Source organism: Chelonia mydas, chromosome 4 (assembly GCF_015237465.2).
Source record: "Chelonia mydas isolate rCheMyd1 chromosome 4, rCheMyd1.pri.v2, whole genome shotgun sequence".
NCBI classification, from domain to species: Eukaryota; Metazoa; Chordata; order Testudines; family Cheloniidae; genus Chelonia; species Chelonia mydas.
The window spans coordinates 55,583,224-55,607,484 of NC_057852.1; the positions used below are offsets into that span (position 1 = coordinate 55,583,224).

A 24,261-nucleotide genomic window follows, 5' to 3' on the forward strand; every position below is an offset into this window, starting at 1 on the left:
TAGAGATATAGACCTAGGTATGCAGTTCCATACAGAACTACACTATACTTATCAATGGAAGTCAGTCTCAAAAGGCATGAAATAGAGATGTCCTCTTCTTCCCATTTGCTCATTCTGAATAACTTCATATCTTCTTTGTAATTTGTTAGGCAAATCAGTGATTTTTTTTAAAGTCATAATTTCTGAATTGTTTCATGTCCAAGTGATCTTCTCTGAGATCTTGTCCTGTCCGACGAGTGAATGAAGGAAGTGAACCACTGGCTAGGCAAGTGGTGTAGTGTAAAGGGTTTTGGTTTTGTGGAACATTGGTCCACCTTCTGTGAGGAGAGGGGGCTTGTACGGAGGCGGAGTGGCCTCCAACTGAACCGGAAGGGGAGGGACCACTCTCTGATCCCTGCTGGGCAGAGCCAGGCTGAGCTTGCCCCTCCCACTGGAAGCTAAGAGGCGGGACAGGAAATATAAAAGGTGGAGCCTCTAACTCAGTTGAGTCTAAACCAGGGAAGGGAGCAGACCCTGGAGCTGAACCTGCACTATGCCATGCCCTGCTCCTGGAGGAGACTGACCCGGTAAAGGTAAAAAGTTGCCAGGACTGCTGCTCGCAGTATACCCCAAAGAGACAGGGGACAATCCCAAGCCACAGGTACATTATGGTGGAAGAGTAGGAAGTAGCCCAGGGACAGCAGGCTACAGGTAGGTTGTGTTGCTGCCTGAACATTGGTCAGTGTGTTGTGGTAGGATCCCCACTGACCCAGTGATTAAACCTTCTGCCACTGTTATGGCCCTGGGCTGGGATCCGGTAGAGTATGATGGGCCCACGTCCCTCCAATCCCCTGCAGCCAACCCCCGCCCCAGGGTGGCAGCCTCCCCACCTTAGGCCAAGGGGCCTGCGTTTGTCTGCTGTCTACCTGAGCCAAATGTCAGATGATAGACTGCCTACTGCTCTGCCCTGCATAAAAGGTTCAGAGACCCCTGGACCTCTAAACTGTTGGTGCCGACTCTGTCCTGCCTGAGAGTCTGAGCTCTATGACTATTTGTTTGCTTTGTCCTGCCTAGGGACTTGAAACCGAAGACTGTTTATCTCCCCTGATCTGCCTGAGGGCCTGGGCTCCTTAAGACTGCTGGATTGTGCTGTTCTGCCAAAGGGCCAGAGCTCTAATCACTGATAGGGAGCAGTGCCCCAGAGATGTAATGAAGCGGAGTGGCCTCCAATCGAGCCAGAGGGGGAGGGACCACTGCTAACCCACTACAGGCCTGGATAGTTTGTTTGGCCTCCCCCTCAGAAGAAGGGGAACCAAACTCCCCAGGGACAGGCTGTCTAGAAGTAGTCAAAAGGTGTTAAAGTAATAGCAAAGGGTAGGGTAAAAAGAGGAAAGATATGAACACTCCACACAAAACTGAGATTTTGAAAACAAAATTAATCAAGGAACCAGAGGACATGAAGAGAAGAAATTCTTGAATTGCCTATTCTGAGTCTGGGGAACAAACAGAGGAATTGGAATTGCTCATTTATGAGAATAAATTCAATCTAGTTGATATTACTGAAATGTGGTGGGACAAGTCACACTACAGGAATGTTAAAATCAATGGTTATAACCTATTTAGGAACGATCAAGTGGGCAAAAGAGGAAAGGGACCAGAACTATGTAAAAAATGGTATTACCTGTTCCAAAGTCACTGATAACTCAGAAGAAAATGATCTTGAATGCTTATGGATTAATGTCCTAACCCATAAGACGCAAGATGGGGTATTAGTTGGTGTCTGTTACAGATCACCATATCATGCTAGGGAAAAGGATAACAGTGTCTTTATGCACTTAACTATGAGGTGCAGGGGGAAAAAATTGTTGTAATCAAGTGACATGTGGAGGTCTCACTCTACCAGTACTAAAACATCCTTGGAATTTCTAAAGACTATAGATGCAATTTCCTAACTCAAAGTGTAGCAATCAACCCAGAGGAATTCTTTATTAGACCTTGTCTTAACAGAGAGGAACCGATCACAGAACTGAAAACTAATGGTAGCTTAGATACATGCGATCATGACTTGATCACATTTATAATGTACAAGCTGAATATACACACACCCACACATATATACACACACCCACACCTGGTGATTTAATAGTACCAATTTCACAAAAGTGAAAACAATTAGGAGCCAAATCAGCTGGGAGGAAGAATTTAATCAGAAAAATGTGAATGATGATTGGGAATCATTGAAGAACACCTTACTAGATACCCCAAAAGCCACAATCAAGGAAGAAGGCCATATGGGTTAAAAACTAAGTGAAAGGCAGCTATACAAATCAGAAAAATAATAGTTACCAAATGGAAGGAAGGGGAAATTGATAGTAATGAATATAAACCGAAAGTTGGTAATTGTAGAAAACTGATAAGGAAAGCAAAAAGACAAGAAACAAATTTAGCAGAATTGAGGACAGTAAGGAGGAATTTTTAAAATACTGTAAGAACAGAAAGAAACCTGACAATGTTATTGATTCAATACTAGATGGAAATGGTAGAATTATCAATAAAATTATAATATTATCAATAATATTGCAGAGAAGTATTCAGTACATTTTTCTGTTCTGTATTGGGGGAAAAAACATGACAGTCTCCTCATAGGGTGATAAAGCTCTTTCCATTTCACTAGAATCTCTGGAGGATGTTAAACAGAAGCTGCTAAAGCTAGACATTTTTACATCAGCAGCTCCAGATAATAGTTTTAAAAGAACTGGCTGAGGAGCTCACTGGACCATTAATGTTGATTTTTAATAAGTCTTGGAGCACTGGAGAAGTGCCAGAAGACCGAAAGAAAGCTAATGTTGTGCCAATTTTCAAAATGGGTAAATGAGATGACCTGGGTAATTATATGCCTGTCAGCCTGACATCAATCCCAGACAAGATAATGAAGAGGCTGATATGGGACTCAATTAATTAACAGCTAAAGGAGAACAATGTAATTAATGCATATCAACATGAGTTTATGGAAAATAGTTCCTGTCAAGCTAACTTGATTTTTTTTTTTTTTTTTTTTTGGCTGAGATTACAAGTTTGGTTGATAAAGGCATTAGTGTTACTAGACTTCTGTATGGCATTTGACTCTGTACAACATGACACTTCGATTAAAAAACTTGAAAAATAAAATTAACATGACATACACATTACATGGATTAAAATCTGGCTAACTGATGGGTTTCAAAATGTAACTGCAATGGTGAATCATCATCGAATGGATACGTTTCTAGTGGGGTCCCAGAGGGATCTATTCTTGGCCCTGTGCTATTTAAAATAAATAAAATCACCACTGATAAAATCTGCAGATGACACAAAAATTTGGGGCGTGGTAAATAATGAAGAGGACAGAGCAATAATGATGTGGGGAAATCTGGACTGCTTGGTAAAGAGGGCCCAAATAAACAATATGTGTTTTAATACAGCTAAATGTAAACGTCCATATCTAGGAACAAAGAACGTAGGCCATACTTACAGAATGGGGGGTCTGTTATGGGGGAAGCAGTGACTCTGTAAAAGATTTGTGGCTTGCAGTAGATAATCATCGGAACATGAACTCCCAATATAATGCTGTGGCCAAACGATGCATAAACAAGGGAATCTTGAGAGTAGTAGAGAGATTATTTTACCTCTGTATTTGGCACTCGTGCAACCTCTGCTAGAATCCTCTGTTCAGTTCTAGTGCCCATAATTCAAGAAGAATGTTGATAAATTGGAGAGGGTTCACAGAAGAGCCACAAGAACGATTAAAGGGTTAGAAAACATGTCTTATAGTGACAGACTCAAAAAGCTCATTTTATTCAGTTTAACAAAGAGGAGGTTAAGGTATGACTTGCTTACAGTCTAAGTATCTTCATGGGAACAAATATTTAATAGTGGGTTCTTTAATCTAGCAGAGAAATGTATCAGAGTAACAGCCGTGTTAGTCTATATTCGCAAAAAGAAAAGGAGTACTTATGGCACCTTAGAGACTAACCAATTTATTTGAGCATAAGCTTTCGTGAGCTACAGCTCACTTCATCAGATGCATACTGTGGAAAATACAGAAGATGTTTTTATACACACAAATCATGAAAAAATGGGTGTTTATCACTACAAAAGGTTTTCTCTCCCCCCACCCCACTCTCCTGCTGGTAATAGCTTATGTAAAGTGATCACTCTCCTTACAATGTGTATGATAATCAAGGTGGGCCATTTCCAGCACTAATCCAGGTTTTCTCCCCCCGCCCTCCACACCAACAGGAGAGTGGGTTTGTTTGGGGTGTGTATGGGGGGAGGGGTGGGAGAAAACCTGGATTTGTGCTGGAAATGGCCCACCTTGATTATCATACACATTGTAAGGAGAGTGATCACTTTACATAAGCTATTAGCAGCAGGAGAGTGGGGTGGGGGGAGAGAAAACCTTTTGTAGTGATAAACACCCATTTTTTTCATGATTTGTGTGTATAAAAACATCTTCTGTATTTTCCACAGTATGCATCCGATGAAGTGAGCTGTAGCTCACGAAAGCTTATGTTCAAATAAATTGGTTAGTCTCTAAGGTGCCACAAGTACTCCTTTTCTTTTAGAGAAATGTAAAACACTATCCAATGACTGGAAGTTGAAGCTAGACAAATTCAGCAAAAGAGATTAACTACTGGAATAATTTACTAAGAGTTGTAGTGGAGTCTCCATCATAGACTGTTTTAAAGTCAAAATTGGACATATTTCTAAAAGATATATACTCTATGAATAATTTAGGGAAGTTCAAAGGCTTGTGTTATAGATGATCACAATGGTCCCTTCTGATCCTGGAACCTATGAATGTCTGCATCTCTCACAGTTATATAAATATCAAGCTGCAGTGACATGGAAGAGTTTAATTGAGAACTGAGTTTCAACCTCCTCCCACCTATTACTCTGCTTATTTCCAAATCAAGTACAGTGGAATCTGTTTAAAATTCTCTATTTATTGTTAAATAAAATGAGATTCTCTCTCAGATAGGTTCAATGAATTAAAATGTGAAAAGTGGAGTGTCTTTACAGTGATTCTGTGCAACACAGTGTGTTTTTTTTTGGTTTTCTTAAAATGTATTGTGTGTGTGACTAGTACTAATTTTTGTGAAAACTGTGTGTGATACTGGATTGATAGCTCTTAACAATAAAGTTCTCAATGTACACAGAACAGTTGCTGATCACAGGTCATTATTTTCTTTATCAAAAATGATTTTATTTGGCTGATACCAACACCACAGGAAGAGATGGGAATGTTCAATAAACAAAGGGAAAAGAAGAAAAAAAGCCCCCCAAACATTAGAATATAAGAACAGCCATACTGGATCAGGCCAATCGTTCACCTCACCCAGTATCCTGTCTTCCAACAGCGGCCAGTGTCAGAGGAATGAACAGAACAGGGCAATTATCAAGTAATCCATCCCTTTTGTTCAGTCCTGGCTTCTGGCAGTCAGAGGCTTCGGGATGCCCAGAACAGGAGGCTGCATCCCTGACCATCCTGGCTAAGAGGCATTGATGGACCTATTCTCCATGAACTCATCTAATTCTTTTTTTAACCCAGTTAAAACACCTGGCCTTCAACACCCCTTGGCAATGAATTCCATGGGTTGACTGTATGTTGGGTGGAGAAATATTTCCTTATGTTTGTTTTAAACAAGGTGACTATTAGCTTCATTGGGTGACCCCTTGTGGTATGTGATGGGGTAAATAACACTTCCCTATTCACTTTCCCCACAGCATTCATAATTTTATAAACCTCCATCATATCCCCCTTTAGTCCTTTCTTCTCTGAGCCGAACAGTACCAGTCTTTTTAATATTTCCTTATATAGAATTTGTTCCATGCCATACTAATAATTCTTGTTGCCCTTCTTTGTATCTTTTCCAACTTTAATATATCTTTTTTGAGATGGGGTATTCAAGGCATGTGGGTACCATGGATTTGTATACTGGCATTATAATATTTTCTGTCTTATTATCTATTCCTTTCCTAATGGGTCCTAACATGGTTAGCTTTTTTGACTTCTGCTGCACATTGAGTAGATGTTTTCAGAGAACAATTCATGATGACTCCAAGATCTCTTTCTTGAGTGTTAACAGCTAATTTAGATCCAATCATTTTATATGTATAGTTGGGATTATTTTTCCCCACTGAGCATTACTATGCACTTATCAGCGTTGCATTTTATCTCCATTTTGTTGCCCAGTCACCCAGTATGGAGAGATCCCTTTGTAACTTTTTGCAGTCAGCTTTGGACTTAACTATCTTGAGTAATTTTGTATTGCCTGCAAATTTTGCCATCTCATTATTCGCTCCCCTTTCCAGATCATTTATGAATAGGTTGAACAGCACAGGTCCCAGTACAGATTCTTGACGACCCCACTTTTTACCTCTTTCCATTGTGAAAACTGACCATTTATTCCTACCCTCTGTTTTCTATCTTTTAACCAGTTACTAATTCATAAGAGGACCTTCCTTCTTATCCCATGACAACTTATTTTGCTCAAGAACCTTTGGTGTGGGGCCTTCTTAAAGATATTTAGTTTAGGTATTACTTTTAAAGGATACTACATTTTCCCCTCAAAGTCATGACTCATCACAAATTATTAGCATGTTGACTGGGTTGCAGTTCAGACAGCTATTGCAATTTCAGTCTTATTTCCTTGGTTGCCCAGCCAAAGTGGTGCAACATGACAGTAGCTCTTCTTTCATGTGATGTGGCTGCTGGTCTTTTTTCTCTGATGTTAATTCATTTCATTTTTAATTCTTAGGGCTTGCCTACATGAACATTTAGTTTGTGGAAAGCTTGGGTGTAAATCTACCCCACGTTAGCCTGCCGCAACTAAGTGTTCACATGGACCATACTAAAGGTATGTCTAAACAGCATTTTGGAGTGAGCATCCCAGCCCAGGTCAAAAGACTTAGGCAAGTGGGGCTTGTGCTACTGCCCTAAAAGTAGCTATATAGACAGTGCTTGTAAGTTGCACCTCAGTGCACTGCTGTCTCCTGTGCACTGCAGAATAAAAGAGGCGCTGCAACTGCTTGGCGCACTCACTTCACAACACAGAGCATAGCAAAGTGGTGATGGCAAGCAGGTGCAGGGTACCTAGCTGCCACTCCACTGACCCCCACATGGAGGTGGAGGAGAGCTGACCCAATCTGAGAGGGTCTGGTTGTTTTCACACCTGACACGACCTGGACCTTAACTCTTGCAGTTGGTCTGTGGGAGTTCATTCCACAGACTCAGACCAATCTTCAAGAAAACTGTCTTCTGCACAGACTTGGATATAAATGGTTTAAACAGTTCCTTCCATGTGTATTTTACTTACCTTTATTAAATTTAATCTGCATTCACATTGCCTAATTGCCGAGTTTTCTTAGATCCTTCTGGATTTCCTCACAATCCTTCTGAGTCTTGACTAACCTAAATAATGTTGTGTTCTCAGCAAGTTTCACTATGCAGTTGCTCTTCCAACTCATTAATATATGGCACAGCCTTGTTTGTAAGTACATCTTTTTACTACAGCATCAATTTCCATACTAATTAGCCATTTTTACTCCTTTTACCCTATTCTTGATCAGCTTCTACTCCATGAAATGACTCTATTCCTCACTCTATAGTAGCAAGCTTTCTTATATCTACATTCAGAGGGACTTTATCCAAAGCTTTTTGAAAACACACTGAAACACGTACAGCAGCAGTTCTCAACTGGGGATCCAGGGCTCTCTGGGGGGCTGCAAGCAGATTGCAGGGGGTTCACCAAGCAGGCATGGCGTTAGACTCGATAGGGCCCAGGGCAGAAAGCCCAAGCCTGAGCCCTGCCGTGCGAGGATGAAGCCAAAGTCTGAGCAGCTTAGCTTTACAGGGCACCGTGTGGCATAGGGCCCTGAGCAACTGCCCTGCTTGCTACCCTCTAATGCTGACCCGGACTCTTATATGCAGAAAAATAGTTGTGGCACAGGTGGACCCTGGAGTTTTTGTAGCATGGGTTGGCGACGGGGACTCAGAGAGAAAAAGGTTACGAACTTCTGAAGTACTGGACACAACTCTTATTAGGTAATGTCCTATCTTAAGAGACCAACCTAAAGTAGTCCCAAAGTACTGAGTACAATTCTGATCTGTCATTAGAACACCTTATTTAATCAGTCAATTTGTCCATTTCTTGAGTGGTTGCTTAAAACAGATTTTGTTTAGAAGGAAGCTCCTGAGGGTAGATTTGACGATACCATGGATTATTTATTCATTCATTCCAGAACATCCACAATTTCCACCAGAAACAGAGAAGGACTACGACCTTCTACTAACAAAGAACGAATTATCAGCACTCTGAGATTATACATTATATATAATCATTATTTTTATTTTTTTAAATCACCACCACATTGCTACTGTAAAGTTGTTTCAACATTTCGGTTCCAAACCTCATTTATCAAAGGGTTATTTGCTCGTGAAAAGTGACGAAAAATTTCATAAAATAGAGTTATTCCAAAAGTATGCAGTAAACAATGAAAAGGAAACTAGTATTTATGCATATCTATCCATACAAATTACATATTGATCCAACATATAGACTCCTTACAATATGACCAGTAAACAATATGCACTTTGTAACCAATATATTATATATAAATAACTAAATAAGTAGCCCTTATATGCTACATGTAAATGGTAACAATAAGGGACAAACCAATAGTTAAAAATGATTCCTGAGCAATCGTTTTCTGGATAACAACTTTTTTTTGACTATTGAAACTTATCTGATACAAAAACATACACTATGGTTCCAATTACCTCAGTTAAAACACTGACTCTTGAGAATAATCATAATTTAATTGCAATAATTCTGATACTATAAATCAAGATTTCATGCTGTGGTATGATTCTTCTGGTATGGTACAAGAATGTTGGCTCTACAGGCTATGTCTTCTGCAGTTCTGAGCACATCTTGAAAGATGCTGAGAGTTGCTATCTCCTAATGGGTATTGACAACACTCAGCATGCTATAGGAGGTGCTTATCACCTTTCAGGATAGGGTCCTAAATGAATGATATGGGTAAGAGAATTGTATTGGAAAGCTGAACCGTTCAGGCACATGAACTGCATATGTGGAAATTACAGGGAGTTTTCCTGTATTTTATGAGTTGGAAGGGCTTAGTCACCAATGAGGGAGTCAGAGGGCAATAATTATTTCTTATCAGACAGCTTTATACTTCCCTTAAATATAGGATGTGAAAAGAAATACACTCAATTTATAATATTGAGGTACATCCTTTTTAGGTTCTTGCTTTGGGTTTTTGTTTGGTTTTTTTTTGAGACAGTTGTTTAAAGGCTAATAACATAAGTGCTCAGGCAATTATGAAGAAACTTAACTTATTCTGTTTTTTTCTTTTTAAAAATATTCATTTTTTTGGTGGCTGAGTTATTTGTTTTTACACAGCAAACTAAGTTTTATTAAGGGGAGATATAGATGATTAAAGTACTGAATAAATATAGTACAGATAGTACTATATCTAGAATATCTAGTAAATATTTGTCTTTGTCTAGTCAAAAATTTGTCTAGTAAATATTGTCACAGGTCTTTTTATGCTGAACAAATTAAAAGTAATTAAATAGAAAAAAGGCCATACCTGGTGCTGCTATCCTTCCATGAAGAGCAGTTTCATTGGGCAGGAGATCTTTTGAGTTGGAAGTGAATGGCGATTGTCTAAATGTATCTTCAGAAAAGAACGGGCTGAGGGGGAAAGAGATTTCTTTTAGTAAACAAAACACTGGCTAGCTAAAGAAGTAAGTGTGACAGTTGATCCTAATACTTTTACAGCTCATGTTCAATTAAGTTTTTTTGGTGTATAAGGCTCCTACTGAAACAGATGCAGTATGTGATGCTGCATACAGTGGTCTTACTTCAGTGGCACCCCTACATCAAATTTCCTATCAAAGTGAAAACTCTCTCTCCAAAATGCTTTTAATGGCATCACTTCAGGATAATTTAGTGACAACCCAACATCAAGATATGTATCAGTAACTAAAAATTGATTTTTTTTTTTAAATTTGTACTCTTCTATCCAATCTGAACTTTATTGTGGGAGGCAGGGAAGGAGTGGGATTATTTTGATTATATCTCTTAATGAGAGCATTTAACTATCTAATCAGTTAAGATAATTAGGAATGGAATTCTAAACAAGTCATGAAATACCCTGTGTGGTTCTCTTTTAATGTGGTATTCTGCAACTCAGCTAAAGTTTAGTTGGCTTTCCTTGTATCCTTCCCTATCCTGGACAGTTCTATCAAATAATCACATGCAGAAGCAGGAAAAAATTGTTATAACTGACCAGAATGGTGCCTTCTCAAAGACTGCAGAATGCAAACACTATTTTGAATTCACTTTCATTTGACTTTGAAAGTATACCTTTTTTATTAACCGTAACAGTTAATAAGAAGTTAGTTTTGATACTGATTGTCATATGTCATAGAGCAGTTTTGTTTTGCATTCAGCTAAAGACCTGAACAGAAACAAGACTTGCCTACAACACAAATACCAAGAGGTACACAAAAATTAAAATAGAAAAGAATAGTCTATTTGTTGGAAAGTCATTCTTTTTCCCTGGCATGTTAAATATGATTTTACCCAGAACAAAATGAAAATTACATTTAAACCTGATAGCTGCTAAATTGAGAATGTATAATAGATAGGGACAACTGTATTTTAAAAGGCATCATGAGGCAGGATGGAGGAAGTGATTGTTTCCAGAATGGGATTAACCACATCTGCATTGTACCATCACAAGTAATTAGTAATTATGTACAGAACAAACCTGGCATACTTTTGCGGGGGAAGTTTGGGGATAGCTAAACATTTTCATTGAGTTGATCTCGCCAACTTAAAAAAAAATGGATGAAATAGAAATTGTAAAGAAACACATTGCTTCCGTAAAGAACTAGGAACCTTTTCAGGCCATGGAACAAAGTATTGGGTTTTATGAAGTGTTACACTGTGAGGAGTCCAGACTCAGACCATATGTGCCAGCAGCATGCCCAAGCAAGTTAACCCTGCTGGTCTGGATACAATAACTGTCAATCTGAAGACTGACACAGACATACATCTCCTGTCACAATCTTCTCCTATAGAGAGAGGACAATGATTTCTTCTGATGTGGTCTGAGTGAGAGGTTTGCATTCACAATGAAAGGTTATTTGCCATTGGGAAGCTCACTGATAATTACAGTTAAACTGATCTAGTAAACCTCTCTTTTCTTTTCCCCATTCACTCTCTTTACTCTCCTTATTGTACTACATGGACATTATCCAGACAGAAGTCAAAGAAATCTAGTACTCAGCTGCCAAATTTTGTGCTGCTCCACATCACATTTAATCAGCTAATTTTTATATTTACTAAGGCTGTCAAAGTGATTTAAAAAATTAATTGCACGATTAATCATGCTGTTAAACAATAACTAGAATACTATTTATATAAATGTTTTTGGATTTTTTCCACATTTTCAAATATATTTATTTCAACTACAACACAGAATACGAAGTGTACAGTGCTCACTTTATATTTATTTTTATTATAAATATTTGCACTGGAATGATAAAAAAAATAGCATTTTTCAATTCACTTAATAAAAGTACTGTACTGCACTCTCTTTATCATGAAAGTTGAACTTACAAATGTAGAATTATGTACAAAGAATAACTGCATTCAAATATAAAACAAAGTAAAATTTAGAGCCCACAAGTCCATTCAGTCGTACTTCTTGTTCAGCCAATCGCTAAGATAAACAAAAAGAAAAGGAGTACTAGTGGCATCCGATGAAGCGAGCTGTAGCTCACGCAAGCTTATGCTCAAATAAATTGGTTAGTCTCTAAGGTGCCACAAGTACTCCTTTTCTTTTTGCGAATACAGACTAACACGGCTGCTACTCTGAAACCTAAGATAAACAAGTTTCAGAGTAGCACCCGTGTTAGTCTGTATTCGCAAAAAGAAAAGGAGTACTTATGGCTCCGTCTTTATATAAATCTCCTCACTGTATTTTCCACTGAATGCATCCGATGAAGTGAGCTGTAGCTCACAAAAGCTTATGCTTATAGAAATTGGTTAGTCTCTAAGGTGCCACAAGTCCTCCTTTTCTTTTTAGGATAAACAAGTTTGTTTACATTAGCAGGAGATAATGCTGCCCACTTCTTGTTTACAATGTCACCTGAAAGTGAGAACAGGCATTCTCATGGCACTCCCATAGACGGCGTTGCAAGATAGTTATGTGCCAGAAGCGCTAAAGATTCACATGTCCCTTCATGCTTCAACCACCATTCCAGAGGACAAGCATCCATGCTGACGACGGGTTCTGCTTGATAACAATCCAAAGCAGTGCAGACCAACGCATGTTCACTTTCATCATCTGATTCAGATGCCACCAGCAGAAGGTTGATTTTCTTTTTTGGTGGTTCGGGTTCTGTAGTTTCCACACTGGAGTGTTGCTCTTTTAAGACTTCTAAAAACATGCTCCACACCCCATCCTCCTCAGATTTTGGAAGGCACGTCAGATTCTTAAATCTTGGGTCGCGTGCTGTAGCTATCTTTAGAAATCTCACATTGGTACCTTCTTTGTGTTTTGTCAAATCTGCAGTGAAAGTGTTCTTAAAATGAACAACAACATGTACTGGGTCATCATCCGAGACTGCTATAACATGAAATATATGGCAGAATGTGAGTAAAACCAGAGTAGGAGACATACAATTCTCCCTCACGGAGTTCAGTCACAAATTTAATTAATGCGTTATTTTTTTAACAAGTGTCATCAGCATGGAAGCACGTCCTCTGGAATGGTGGCCAAAGCATGAAGGGGCATACAAATGTTTAGCAGAACTGGCATGTAAAATACCTTACAATGCCAGCTACAAAAGTGCCATGAGAACCATGTGTTCTCACTTTCAGGTGACATTGTAAATAAGAAGTGGGCAGCATTATCTCCCGTAAATGTAAACAAACTTGTTTATCTTAGCAATTGGCTGAACAAGATGTAGGACTGAGTGGACTTGTAGGCTGTAAAGTTTTACAGTAACGCCTCACTTAACGTCATCCCAGTTAATGTTGTTTCGTTATGTTCCTGATCAATTAGGGAACATGTTCATTCTAAAGTTGTGCAATGCTTCCTTATAATGTTGTTTGGCAGCCGCCTACTTTGTCCACTGCTTGCAGGAAGAGCAGCCCATTGCAGCTAGATGGTGGAGGCTTGGAACCAGGGTGGGCCGGCAGCCCCCCATCAGCTCCCCGCTCCCCTAAGTTCCCTGTGCAGGAGCTGCCCAGCAGGCTATCAATTGCCAGGCAGTTCAGCTGTCCCTCCCCCACTGCCAAGTGCTGCTCCTGCCCTCTGCCTTGGAGCTGCTCCTGGGAGCCTCCTGCTTGCTGTGCAGAGAGGGTGTGGAGGAAGAGAGGTGCTAATGTCAGGGTGTCCCCCCACTCCTGCCCCCCCTCCTGTACCCCATCTCCACAGAGCAGAGGGACACCCGACAGGGCTCAGGATGGAGGGAGCTTGCTGGCAGCAGCTGTTGTCTCACATAAGCAGGGGCACATATAGGAATCAAAGGGCTGTGAGCCTCAGATGCCCAGGATGAGCTATACTTTGTCCAGAGAAAGTAATCCACTGGTCGGTAAATGTTACAAGCACCTCTTTTGCCTTATCCACAAAGAATGAATCTGTTATAGCTTCCAACTATAAAGACTGGCTCTTTGTTTCAAGCTCTGGAGGCCACTGGTTCAATCTCCAATATGCTGCTCAAGATGGCAGCCATCATATGTGCTGGGGGGGGGGAGTGCTAGGTAGATGGGTGGGTGCTGGAAGTGGGCTGGAAGAAGCTAGGGTGTTTCGGATGGGTGGGTGCAGGAGGCCATCTGCAGGTCTGAGGAGTAGCTAAGTGCTGGTGGGTGGGGTTTGCTTTGGCAGAGGTGGCAGTGGGGAGGTTGAGGGAAGGTGCCTGTAGATGTCTGAAGGAAACAGACGGGAACCGAGTGTGGGTCTCGGTGGTGACTGGATGGTGGGGGAAGCTGGCTGAGGACGGGTGGAAGTGTATGGGGATGCTGCTGGAAGGGAGTAGCCAGAGGCTGAGAGTGGATGAGTGAAGGGGAAGCGGAGTGGTTGTGTCTGGAGGATGATGGGAGGAAAGCTGGGGACGTTTGGAGTCTGTAATGGGACCTCTCAACTTCTGTCTCTGCCACTGCCTCCTCTGCTTGCTCTTGCTGCTGCTGCTGCCGTCACCATCTCCTCCTGGCTGCCCCTGCCCTGCTCAGATCCAGCAAGGGGAGCAGCAAAGGAAGGCAGAGAACTACAGCAGCCCCTAGTGAACAGCAGTAGCAATTACAGGGTACTCCTGCAGCCCAGCTAAATGCATGGCATGTGACAGGGCTGCCAAAGATGTTTCATGCAAGATGCATAACACTGGGCAGCCCTGAGTATTAATTATAAGCTCAGCTGATAAGAATCAGGAACGCTAGAACACTTTACGTGAATCCTACTAGCCCTCGCTTGGTGGTGACCAAATGACATTTTAAAATTTTTATTATGTATATTACAGTAGTGCCTAAAAAGTGTTAGGTGTTTGTAACGGGGTTGGAACCCACCTCTCGCGAGTGCCCCCTTCTGGTTGGGCGTGTCTGCATTCTTTAGTTCTGGTGACGCCTTTCGGTGGTTCTCAGGCAGGTCTTCAGTGACTCAGCGCTCCGTCCGAGTCACTGTCTGCATGTTAACCAGCACAAACCCCTTCTGGTGTATATGGTCCACCGGGGCCTGTCTCTCTTGCTAGCCCTCCCTGTGCTTTGGTCTTTAACTAGTCCAGCCCTGGTATGCAGTTGTATCCCCAGGGCTTCCTCCCGGGAGACACTATGTTTCTGCTGCCCTCCCCAGGCTCAGTCCCTACTCAGTCCTAGTAACCAGCCAGGAGCTTCCTCAATGCTCCCGCGATCCCTGCTAGCAAACCGTATGGGACCTTGCTGCTCTTCCAGGCAGCCAGACCTGCAGTCCTTTTTTCTCCTGCTCCAAACAGCAAACAACTACAGCCAGTCCTCGACTTTACGATGTTAGAGTTACGATGAACGTCACTTACGATGTTTATAAACTGTCACTGTGTTGCGACTTTATGATGTTGGTTTCGACATTATGACACTCAATCCAACATTGTTACTATGGAAAATTCGAGTTACAACATTTTCAACTCAAGATGCGATATTCAGGAACCAACTGTGTCATAAGTCTGAGGACTGCCTGTGGGGCTCTGCAGCGCCTTTTATATGGCTCTCCTGGGCCCTGATTGGCTGCTTCACCTGCAGCCACTCTAGCCTGCTTGGAGGACCTCTCCACTGCTCCTTTCCTGGGATGGGTGTGGCAGAACCCTGAGGCCTCCGACAGGGGGCCTTTGGGCCTAGTCCACCCCATCACAGTGTTGTACAAATATTTGTGAGTTAATACACTACAAGGCTGGCTGAAGAACAATAAAAAGTTCCTGTCCATTAAACCCTACAAACTTATTTCCCATCTAATTGAGCACAGGTATGAGAACATTATGGATAATGGGTTCAAAGTAGATGTGAAAATTGCCAGAGGAGGGAAACTTTTTGAGGTGAGCAAATTCTCTTTAGGTACCTACACTTCACTGCATACCTTATGCAGTTTAGATTCTAACATGAAGTTGGAATTTTCAGGCTCACGGAGCAAAGTACTCATTTGACATGCTGAGATCTCAGCTAGTCTTATCTTAAATATAAGGCATAATTAAAATACAAAGTCCTGAAGTTAAGCTAGGTACCAGCTCCAAGAGAATAAGGTCATTATTAATTCAATGTGCCCTTTTGTTTACTCTCTTAAATGCATACAAAGTGTTTAGAAAAAAGTGCTATTCATATAGCCCTTTGGCTATATATTGTACATAATGTATAATATTAATTCAAACTGAATGGCAGAGATAGAAGAGGAGGTTTGGTAAATAAGTGCTTAGTGCAATACAGTTTTCAAAGAGATCTCCCAGCCTCCATTTAGTGAAGAGATTAGGAAGCTCCTTATATCAGGGACATAAGTCACCATTCCTCATTTAAACATAAGCACCTTATGGGCTTGTTCTCATGCAACATACTGTACATCAGCCCTCTAAGAACATAGGCTGGTTGAATCATATGTTAGTTCTCTTAATTCTCTGCCAATTTTGCCCCATTTTCCTAACCCTGACAATTAGTCTACATCAAATATTTCATTAGCTTTTACCTCACACAATACCTGAAAGAAACTACGAGGGTCCATCTCAGTGGGACCAAATCCCAAAACTGAACTGTTATTTGAGAAGTCTGAGTTTGTCAGGAAAATGAATCACAAGACATGGACCAATACAAAAAAAGTGTTAAAAACTGTACTGTCAGATAATTCCTTACTCACCAATTGTCCCTGATATTCTTTTAAGTTAAATTTACTGAAATAACATTTTGTTTTGCAGAAAAAAATAAACTAGGAAAATCAATTTCCAGTGGAACGTTTGCACATTTGGTCAGGGAAAGGAAGAATCATTACCACAGAGAGCTCTGGTATGGAGTTCCCTTGCCAAGGTGCCATCTTGTCTTGTTTTATGGCCTCATAATATGCACTGATTTATAGGCCTAATTTTTTTAGTCATATATGTTACCCTGGGCACAGAAAACTATCTTACATTTATAATATGATATTACAATTGTGAAATGGTGTCATTTTAAATTATGAACTGCAATGTAAAGCTAACCCATGCAATTTATGCTGCAGCACTACATGGATGGAACTTACCTGGTTGTGGTTCTGATGGTGTTATCTTTAGTGTGATTGTGCTCTTTGCTCACCTTTTCTGCAGAAGAACAAAGATAATTTTAATTAGCATGAGAACCATTTTTTCAGATTTTTAATTATTTTATATCCTTGCTGCTTTATACTACAGTACAGGAAAACTTTTATCCAATAATTAGAATGAGCTAAGAACACTACAATCATTTTTATTTTAAACTGTAACTATCACAATATTAGTCTTGCTGCATATTTTAGCATCACTATTCACAATTCTTGCATCCGTTCAGTTTATGGCAATGAAAACCTTTCTGTGTTCTCGGCTGCTTGCCCCCTCTGTGAGTGGGAATCTGTAAAGCAGCCAGAAGAACTACTGATGCTGCAACCATCACGTGCTTATTCCAATAGATGTCGTGCACAGAAACCCTCCTTTACTTTATTTTCAGTTCTGTATCTACCAGCTGTCAGGAATTATTTAATTAGCTTTCAAGACACAAGAGATGAACTCTGGCTTTTCCAAAACAGTTAAAATGTTATGAAACTGCTCTGACTGACAACACCCAAAACCATATTCTAAATAGCTAAAGAATTCTTGGCCAATACTATGGGGAAGCTTTTGAATTTCTAATGTAAGGCGTAGAAGAAAGTGTTTTTCATTTCTATTATTTTCTGTACCATACTAGACTTAACTGTGTGTAAAATCAGAACAATGTTAGCTATCTTCTTTTGTTCTTTAAATTCCACTTCCAAAGAGCACACAGTGGCAGCTATGTCTACCGTCTTTACCTGACAGTTGGAAGAGCAGCTCTGAAGCCATCTTCACTGATATATCCTGGCTGAAGAGGTTTCTCTCCGGGAGCACTCGGCCCTCTGGTACCTTTTGTATGTGTTCAGTAATCTCTCTCCCTAATAAAGTGCTGTAACCAACAGTCTGGCTGGGTGAAATTGAGGGCTGGGACTGATGAATGTCAACTTCCATTGGTTCTTCTTTAATTTTTACCATCTGGGTTTCCTTGTAACTTTCCGCTGCAAATATGTGTTAAAATAAACAAAACAACAAACAAAATTGTTTAATTCAATTAAAAATTTTCAAAGCAAGTAAGGAGGAATAACAAATACTAGTTTTACATATTACTAGGATATCAGCATAAACAGGACTGAAAGCAAGTAGCTGAGTATAGTGGTACTGGTCTGATTTAGATCTCTGGAGGGGAGAGCAGGAATCACTATCTGCCACACCCACTTTGATTGAATTGGCCTCGTTAGCACTACAGAAAGTAAATTTTCCCTCTGTTGATATTCACCCCCTCTTGTCAACTGTTGGGAATGGGTTATATCCACCCTAATTGAATTGGCCCCGTTAGCACTGACCTCTCACTTGGTAAAGCAACTCCCATCTTTTCATGTGCTGTATATTTATACCTGCTTACTGTATTTTCCACTCCATGCATCTGATGAAGTGGGTTATATCCCACGAAAGCTTATGCCCAAATAAATTTGTTAGTCTCTAAGGTGCCACAAGGACTCCTCGTTGTTTTTACTGATACAGACTAACACGACTACCCCTCTTAAACCTATCCGAATTATATTCATCAGGCTATTTTTCTAAACAGAAATGGGAAGATCACCCAAAAACGTATTTTTGTTTTTAAAAAAACTATAGTTATTTAATTTACTGGCTGTGGGCACTGATTAATCAGTCATATTCTAATTGGCCAAGGTTTTTGGTTTTTTTAAATGATGTCACAGCTGGACACCAATTCCCAAAGGTGCATAGCTGAAACCTCATCACACACACAAAGTTATCCTATGCACATGTTAAGAGCAAATATATTAGGAGGAACATTTTTATGCCTCCTCTCTTTCTTAAAACCCATTTTCGATAACAGGCATAGGAATTTTCTCTTAAAACACTACAAACCCATAGTACCCTTCCTGTCCAACTCTCCAAATCCAATTTTCCCCTCTTCTGTCTTCTTCCCCAGTGCCCTAAAACTTGGTCTTTTAAATTAAGAAAATGAGGTGATAATCTAAAAACCAACTCTCAGTTCAGTTTTCTACGGTGTAGGTACACTTAGATTATTCATGTGTATTCATGAGTGCTGTGATGCAGGTGCAGGGTGAAGTGACCTTATCCCCTTGAAATATTGGCTCCCTTCCACTTCAAAAGAACCTCAAAGGCAGCACTTCAAGGCAGCTTGATCATGGCACACCAAAATACCTATAAAGCAGGTGGGCTGCTCTGAAGTGTAATTTCACTTTAAGAAGCTGAACTGAGAGTTGGTTCCAGACTCCCACTTAAGTTTTTTCAGTTAAAGGAGAGTGGAAGGCCCTAGGGGTTCTTTGGTTTTGAAACACCTTTTCGTTTCCACATTATAAATTATAGTATTAATTTTTAAAACATCAAAATCAGAACAAAACAACATTTCAGTTGAATGACTGAATGATTTGACTGACCAGATACATTTTCCCCCCACAAAAAATTTAATTTTGCAGGAAATTTCAAAATTTTGGAATTTCCAGTGGGATGGAAATTTCCAGTTTTGAACAGCTCTATTCCAGAGCTTTGGCTTCCCTACCGATAAGGTTGTTTTTGACTGAAGCACAGCATAAAGAATTTGAAGAGGTCTGGGCCATGCTGGTGAGAAGGCCAAAAATTGCTCTTCTCATTGACTTACAGCATCCACCAAATCCTATCTAAAGGAACTGTTCTGATTTGTAAGCCAATCAATAAGAATGTTTTTTCTCCACCAACCTGACGGCCGCCCTCCTACTTTGCTCAGAAAACTGAAAATCCATGATAGCCTCTCATTTGCAGGAAGCACGTTCACTATTCTTCTTCTCAGAATTAAGTCCACTCTCAATAACGAGAGGTACTATAATCTTTTTTAAAAAATCTGTGCCTCAAATCTGACTCTTGCTAGAGTCAGCAGCAAATGTAATGGCCCATTTCTGACAGAAATAGAAGTAGTCAATGGCTTTCTCAAAGGTGGTAATCAACCACCAGGAAGCATGAAATACTGTGATCTAGCTTCCAAAAATCAGTGGTCGATGCCATCATCATCAACTACCATCTGCTCTCAACCCTGTTTTTCCTGGGAAAGAGATAGTGAACTAGCTCTAACAACATCTGACCCCTTCCAACCTGGCTTCAGGCTAAGTTACAACTGGCAAAGCATTAGTAACATGGATGGACAACTTTACAGAACTGAACAGAAGCAAAACAACAATGCTGATACTCTGATGTGAGTTGCTTTTGACACAATCCACCACGAGGTGCTGCTTCACCGATATGTCCTGGCATGAGCGGATTTAAATTGTGCCTAACTAACTGTGCTCTTTCCTTTCCTTAAGATCACCTACAGTGATGATAGGCAGCTGTTACTCGATCCTGAGACCTCTGATACATGGAGTTTCACAAGCCTTAATTCTGTCACTCTTCTTGTTTAGTATTAGAGGACATCATGAGATAAATATTAGCTATGATGACAGCAATAGATTTGATAATGTGTCTATCTACCTATTTAGATATTTATATAGTCCTCATCACCATGGTATCCAAACAACTCACAATCATTAACAGATTTTTATCTTCACAATACCCTGGTGCAGCAGGGAAGTATTATTTCCATTTTACAGATGTGGAACTGAGGCACAGGGTACATATGTGAATTGTCCAAGTTCACACAGGAAGTCTGTGACTGAGCCAAGGACTGCATCCTGGTCTCAAGTGCCCTATCTACTAGACCAGTCTTCCTACATAAATGCAGCTCTCTTACATAGCACAAAGTGGCCCAGATATTTTAGCACATCTAGGAAGGTAGAGCCTGGATAAAGAACAGCTGGCTCAAATTGACCCCTGAACAAACAGAAGTAATACCAATTAGAAGAGAGAAACTCTTTGAGGAACTAGTAAATTCCACTTTCTTACCATCTGCAGTCTGGTAGCTAACATTTTGTAACATTTAGTCATGCTAGATTCATGACTAACACTGGACATCCAAACAGCAGCAGTAACCAAAAATGCTGCCTTCCTTCTCTGGCTAGCATGAAGACTTTGTCCATTCCTTTCAGATGAGGAAATCTGTCACAGCAATCCATGCATTTGTCAGCTCCAGTCTAGAGTACTGTAACTCCCTATGTGGCTCTAGGCAAACATTCAATCTGCACTGGCTGTTGTTCACTTCCAGATTCACTTCATAGTCTGATGCTGATCTATAAAACCCTTAATGGGACAGGGCCACACTATCTCAGTTATTACACTGCATTCCAAAACTGGCCAAGGCAGCTATAATTGTCTAGCCCATGGTACTGGCAGAGTCCTGGTCTTCCTCCATCAGCATTCCAGCCTTTCAAAGATTCATAGAGTTTAAGGCAAAAAGGGACCATCAGCTCATCTAATCTGATTTCTTGTGTATTGCAGGCCATTACATTTCACCCAGTTAGGGATAACTTGTAATCTCCTCAAAGAATAAAATCACGTTTATTTGATGTGACCTATTTTCCATAAAACCATGTTGCCTAGCATCAATTATATTACTATGACTTAATTCTTTATCAATTGAACCCATTATCAGCTTTTCCATTAAATTTGTCAGTGACTGAGATCACACTAAACCAGTCTATAGTTACTGAGATCATCCCACTTGCTCTTTTTGAATACTGGAAAAACATTAGCTCTCTTCCAGTCTTCTAAAATTTCCCCAGAATACCAACACTTGTTAAGAATTAACAGCAACAGCCCAGCAATCTCCTCAGACAACTCTTTAGGACTCTTGAGTGCAAGTTATATGGGCCTGCTGATTCAAAACGTTTATCCCTAGTAGATTTGTTTAACATCCTCCTTAGTTACTAATGGACTGAAAAGTACTTCATCTTCCTCATGTGATAGGGGTACATCAAACTGCTTCTTTTTGAATACAAAACAGAAATATTTATTGAACACTTCCTGCCTCTTCTGCATCATCAACAATTTTACCATCTCCACCTAGTAATGAGCCTACACCATTGCTAGGATTTCTTTTGCCCCAATGTACTTAAACTCCTTCTTATAGTCCTTACTTCTGCCAGCTATGGATTTTTCCCTCCCCTTATCAATTTTCCTCATCATGAATTCTAATTTATGCTATTTCCTATTTGTTTCCTCTGTTTCCCATTTGTTAAAATAAATATTTCTAATTGTTGGTTTTACTTTGCCACTGACCAGGATGGGCTTTTAGCCAAATTTGTCCTCTCCTCTTTCTTGATTGTGGAATCATGACTTTTTGATCTAATAAACTCTTCTTACGGAACTTCCAATTTTTGTCCGCATTTTCCTGTCTCAATTTTACCTCCCAATCAATTTCATTCATAATTTTCCTCAGTCTTTCCTCATTGTCTGACTTCATCAGAGCACCATGGAGAGCTGTGTGCTTAGTGTAGTACTAATGGGCATTTGTGGGTCAGAATATTAATTGGTGTAGACGGTAGGAGATCATAGCTGCAGTATCTGACCACTAATCTGTTCCTGGGGGAGGAGGAGGATACAGCCTACTAGTGAGGTTTGGAAGGGTAGGCAGTTCCTCTTTGCCAATCTTTTCTTTGAAGTGTAAGGATATTAGGGATGTTTTTAAAAATCAAAACCACCACCCTATAGCTGTTTCAACTTCAGTTCACCAACAAAAGTTCACTGGTTCAACTAACTTCACTTGGTAGTTACTCTGATTCTGCCTTCTCTGTTTCCCCCTGTGCCAATTAAGGATGTGTTTATATAGCACCTTCCTTGATTTCCATTTTTCTCTAATCTTGGCCATCAAATCTTCAAGCTCTGCCACGCATTTTGTCCTGAGCTGCTAAATATTTACAGAATATTGTAAGGTAGTATAACATGGTTCAGCCATTCACGATGTCATGCGACCCCAATATAGTCCTAGTGTTTTTATATTGCTTTAATACAAATATTAAGTTTTCATACAGGAACCCTTTTCATGCAAGATCAAGTTGACTTATTCACTGACTCATTTGTATTTCCCTAGATTGTGGACCTGGAAGGGGAGATTGTTTTGGGTTGCTTTTGTTGTTAAATGGAGAAAAGAGGCTTTATTATTTGCAGCACTAATAGAAATGAAGCTAGCAGTTAACAGCTACATGGGAATGTTCCAAGAATGATTTACATGAAGTGTTTTCTATCCTATCTTATGACAAACCTTTGTGCATTTTTTTTGAAAAAAGGCCAAACTGATAAAAAATCTCCACTATTCACGATCTACCTGATTTATTTCAGACTTAAGAACATTTTATATTGGGTTCTCAATGGAAAGCAAGGTAGAAATATTATAATTCAATACTATTTTTTGCTCTATCAAGCATATTTCTTCTTTCCCTAAAGCTTCTCTCACCCTCTTATAATAAGCCATAGAAAATTGTATCAATGGTGAAGGATAAAAAATAAAATATAGTGCACTGAAAGTGAGCTTGGAAGGTCTACATCAGTTATTATTATTAATCAAAATTTCAGGTAACTTGGCAAACAAATATGTTCCTCAGATGTGTGACATCCAGAGTTCTGGGACCAGCCTCCACATTTAGGTGAAGAGATACGGGTTAACCTTTGCTGCTCCGCCTCTCTTTCAAAATATTCGATTTCTGTTTCCATTCCATACAGTTTAATCCCCTGTCCTGCTTACTCTTTTGATTGAGAGAGACTGACATAAGCCAGGCAGAGGCAAGAATGGAATAATACAAGCGCTTCCTTTCTCTCATGATCAGGGGAGACTTCCACAGCTCAAGCTAACTTTACACATTAGAGATATTTCTCTCTTCCTTCCCTATCTTATTCTAGGCCCCCATTCCATCCTGTCAGAAAAAAAAATAAACATGAGTCATGCCTTAGCCTCTTTCCTAACAGCAAAGCAAAGAAAAAGTGATACATAGCTAGACTGTAATTTTATCACAAGACCTGAGTAAGGGGAAGCACATAGTCATGTTGTCCAAGCAGATGACTGGGGACCATGTTGTGACTCAGTGTCACAACATGGTCTCTGGTTCATTCTTGCCCTGGGGCTAGGTGGTGAAGCAACATGAATCAGTCCAACTCCTGGCACAGATTACTACTACTTCTGCACCTGTTTAGCTATGCTGGCCCACATGGCGGGGGAGGAAATGATGTCAAGTCTCTGCCCACTCCCTACCCACTTGCACAGGTGGGAGAATAGTACTGCATGGAAGTGGTTTTCCCCTTCATGCAAGGGAGTAAAAGGCTCCTTGCACTCCTGCATAGCTTTACACATGGTCAGAACTGGGCCCAGTGTTATTAGGAATGAGGTTAGCACATTGAAAAGACTAAGGTTGAATATGTAACACGACAACTACTTTGATTTTTCTTTTCTTTTGCATTACATCTGGGTAGCTGGGCAGGGTTAAATTATCATCATGGTTTATGCACTATTCAAATAAACTTTGATGGCCAAATTAACTTGTAGTGTG

General features: G+C 40.1%; 1 protein-coding gene across 1 annotated transcript in view; it reads right to left on the minus strand.

Annotated features, from left to right (window-relative positions):
• The window catches only part of ZNF827 (zinc finger protein 827), a 136,286-nt gene that overhangs the window by 35,826 nt on the left and 76,199 nt on the right, over nt 1–24,261 (minus strand). Inside the window, exons 6-8 of the mRNA XM_007055710.4 lie at nt 17,584–17,823; nt 16,804–16,861; nt 9,637–9,740 (exon numbers count right to left, since the gene is read on the minus strand). Coding sequence (XP_007055772.3) covers nt 9,637–9,740; nt 16,804–16,861; nt 17,584–17,823 — 402 coding nt within the window. The remainder of the gene's footprint in view (nt 1–9,636; nt 9,741–16,803; nt 16,862–17,583; nt 17,824–24,261) is intronic.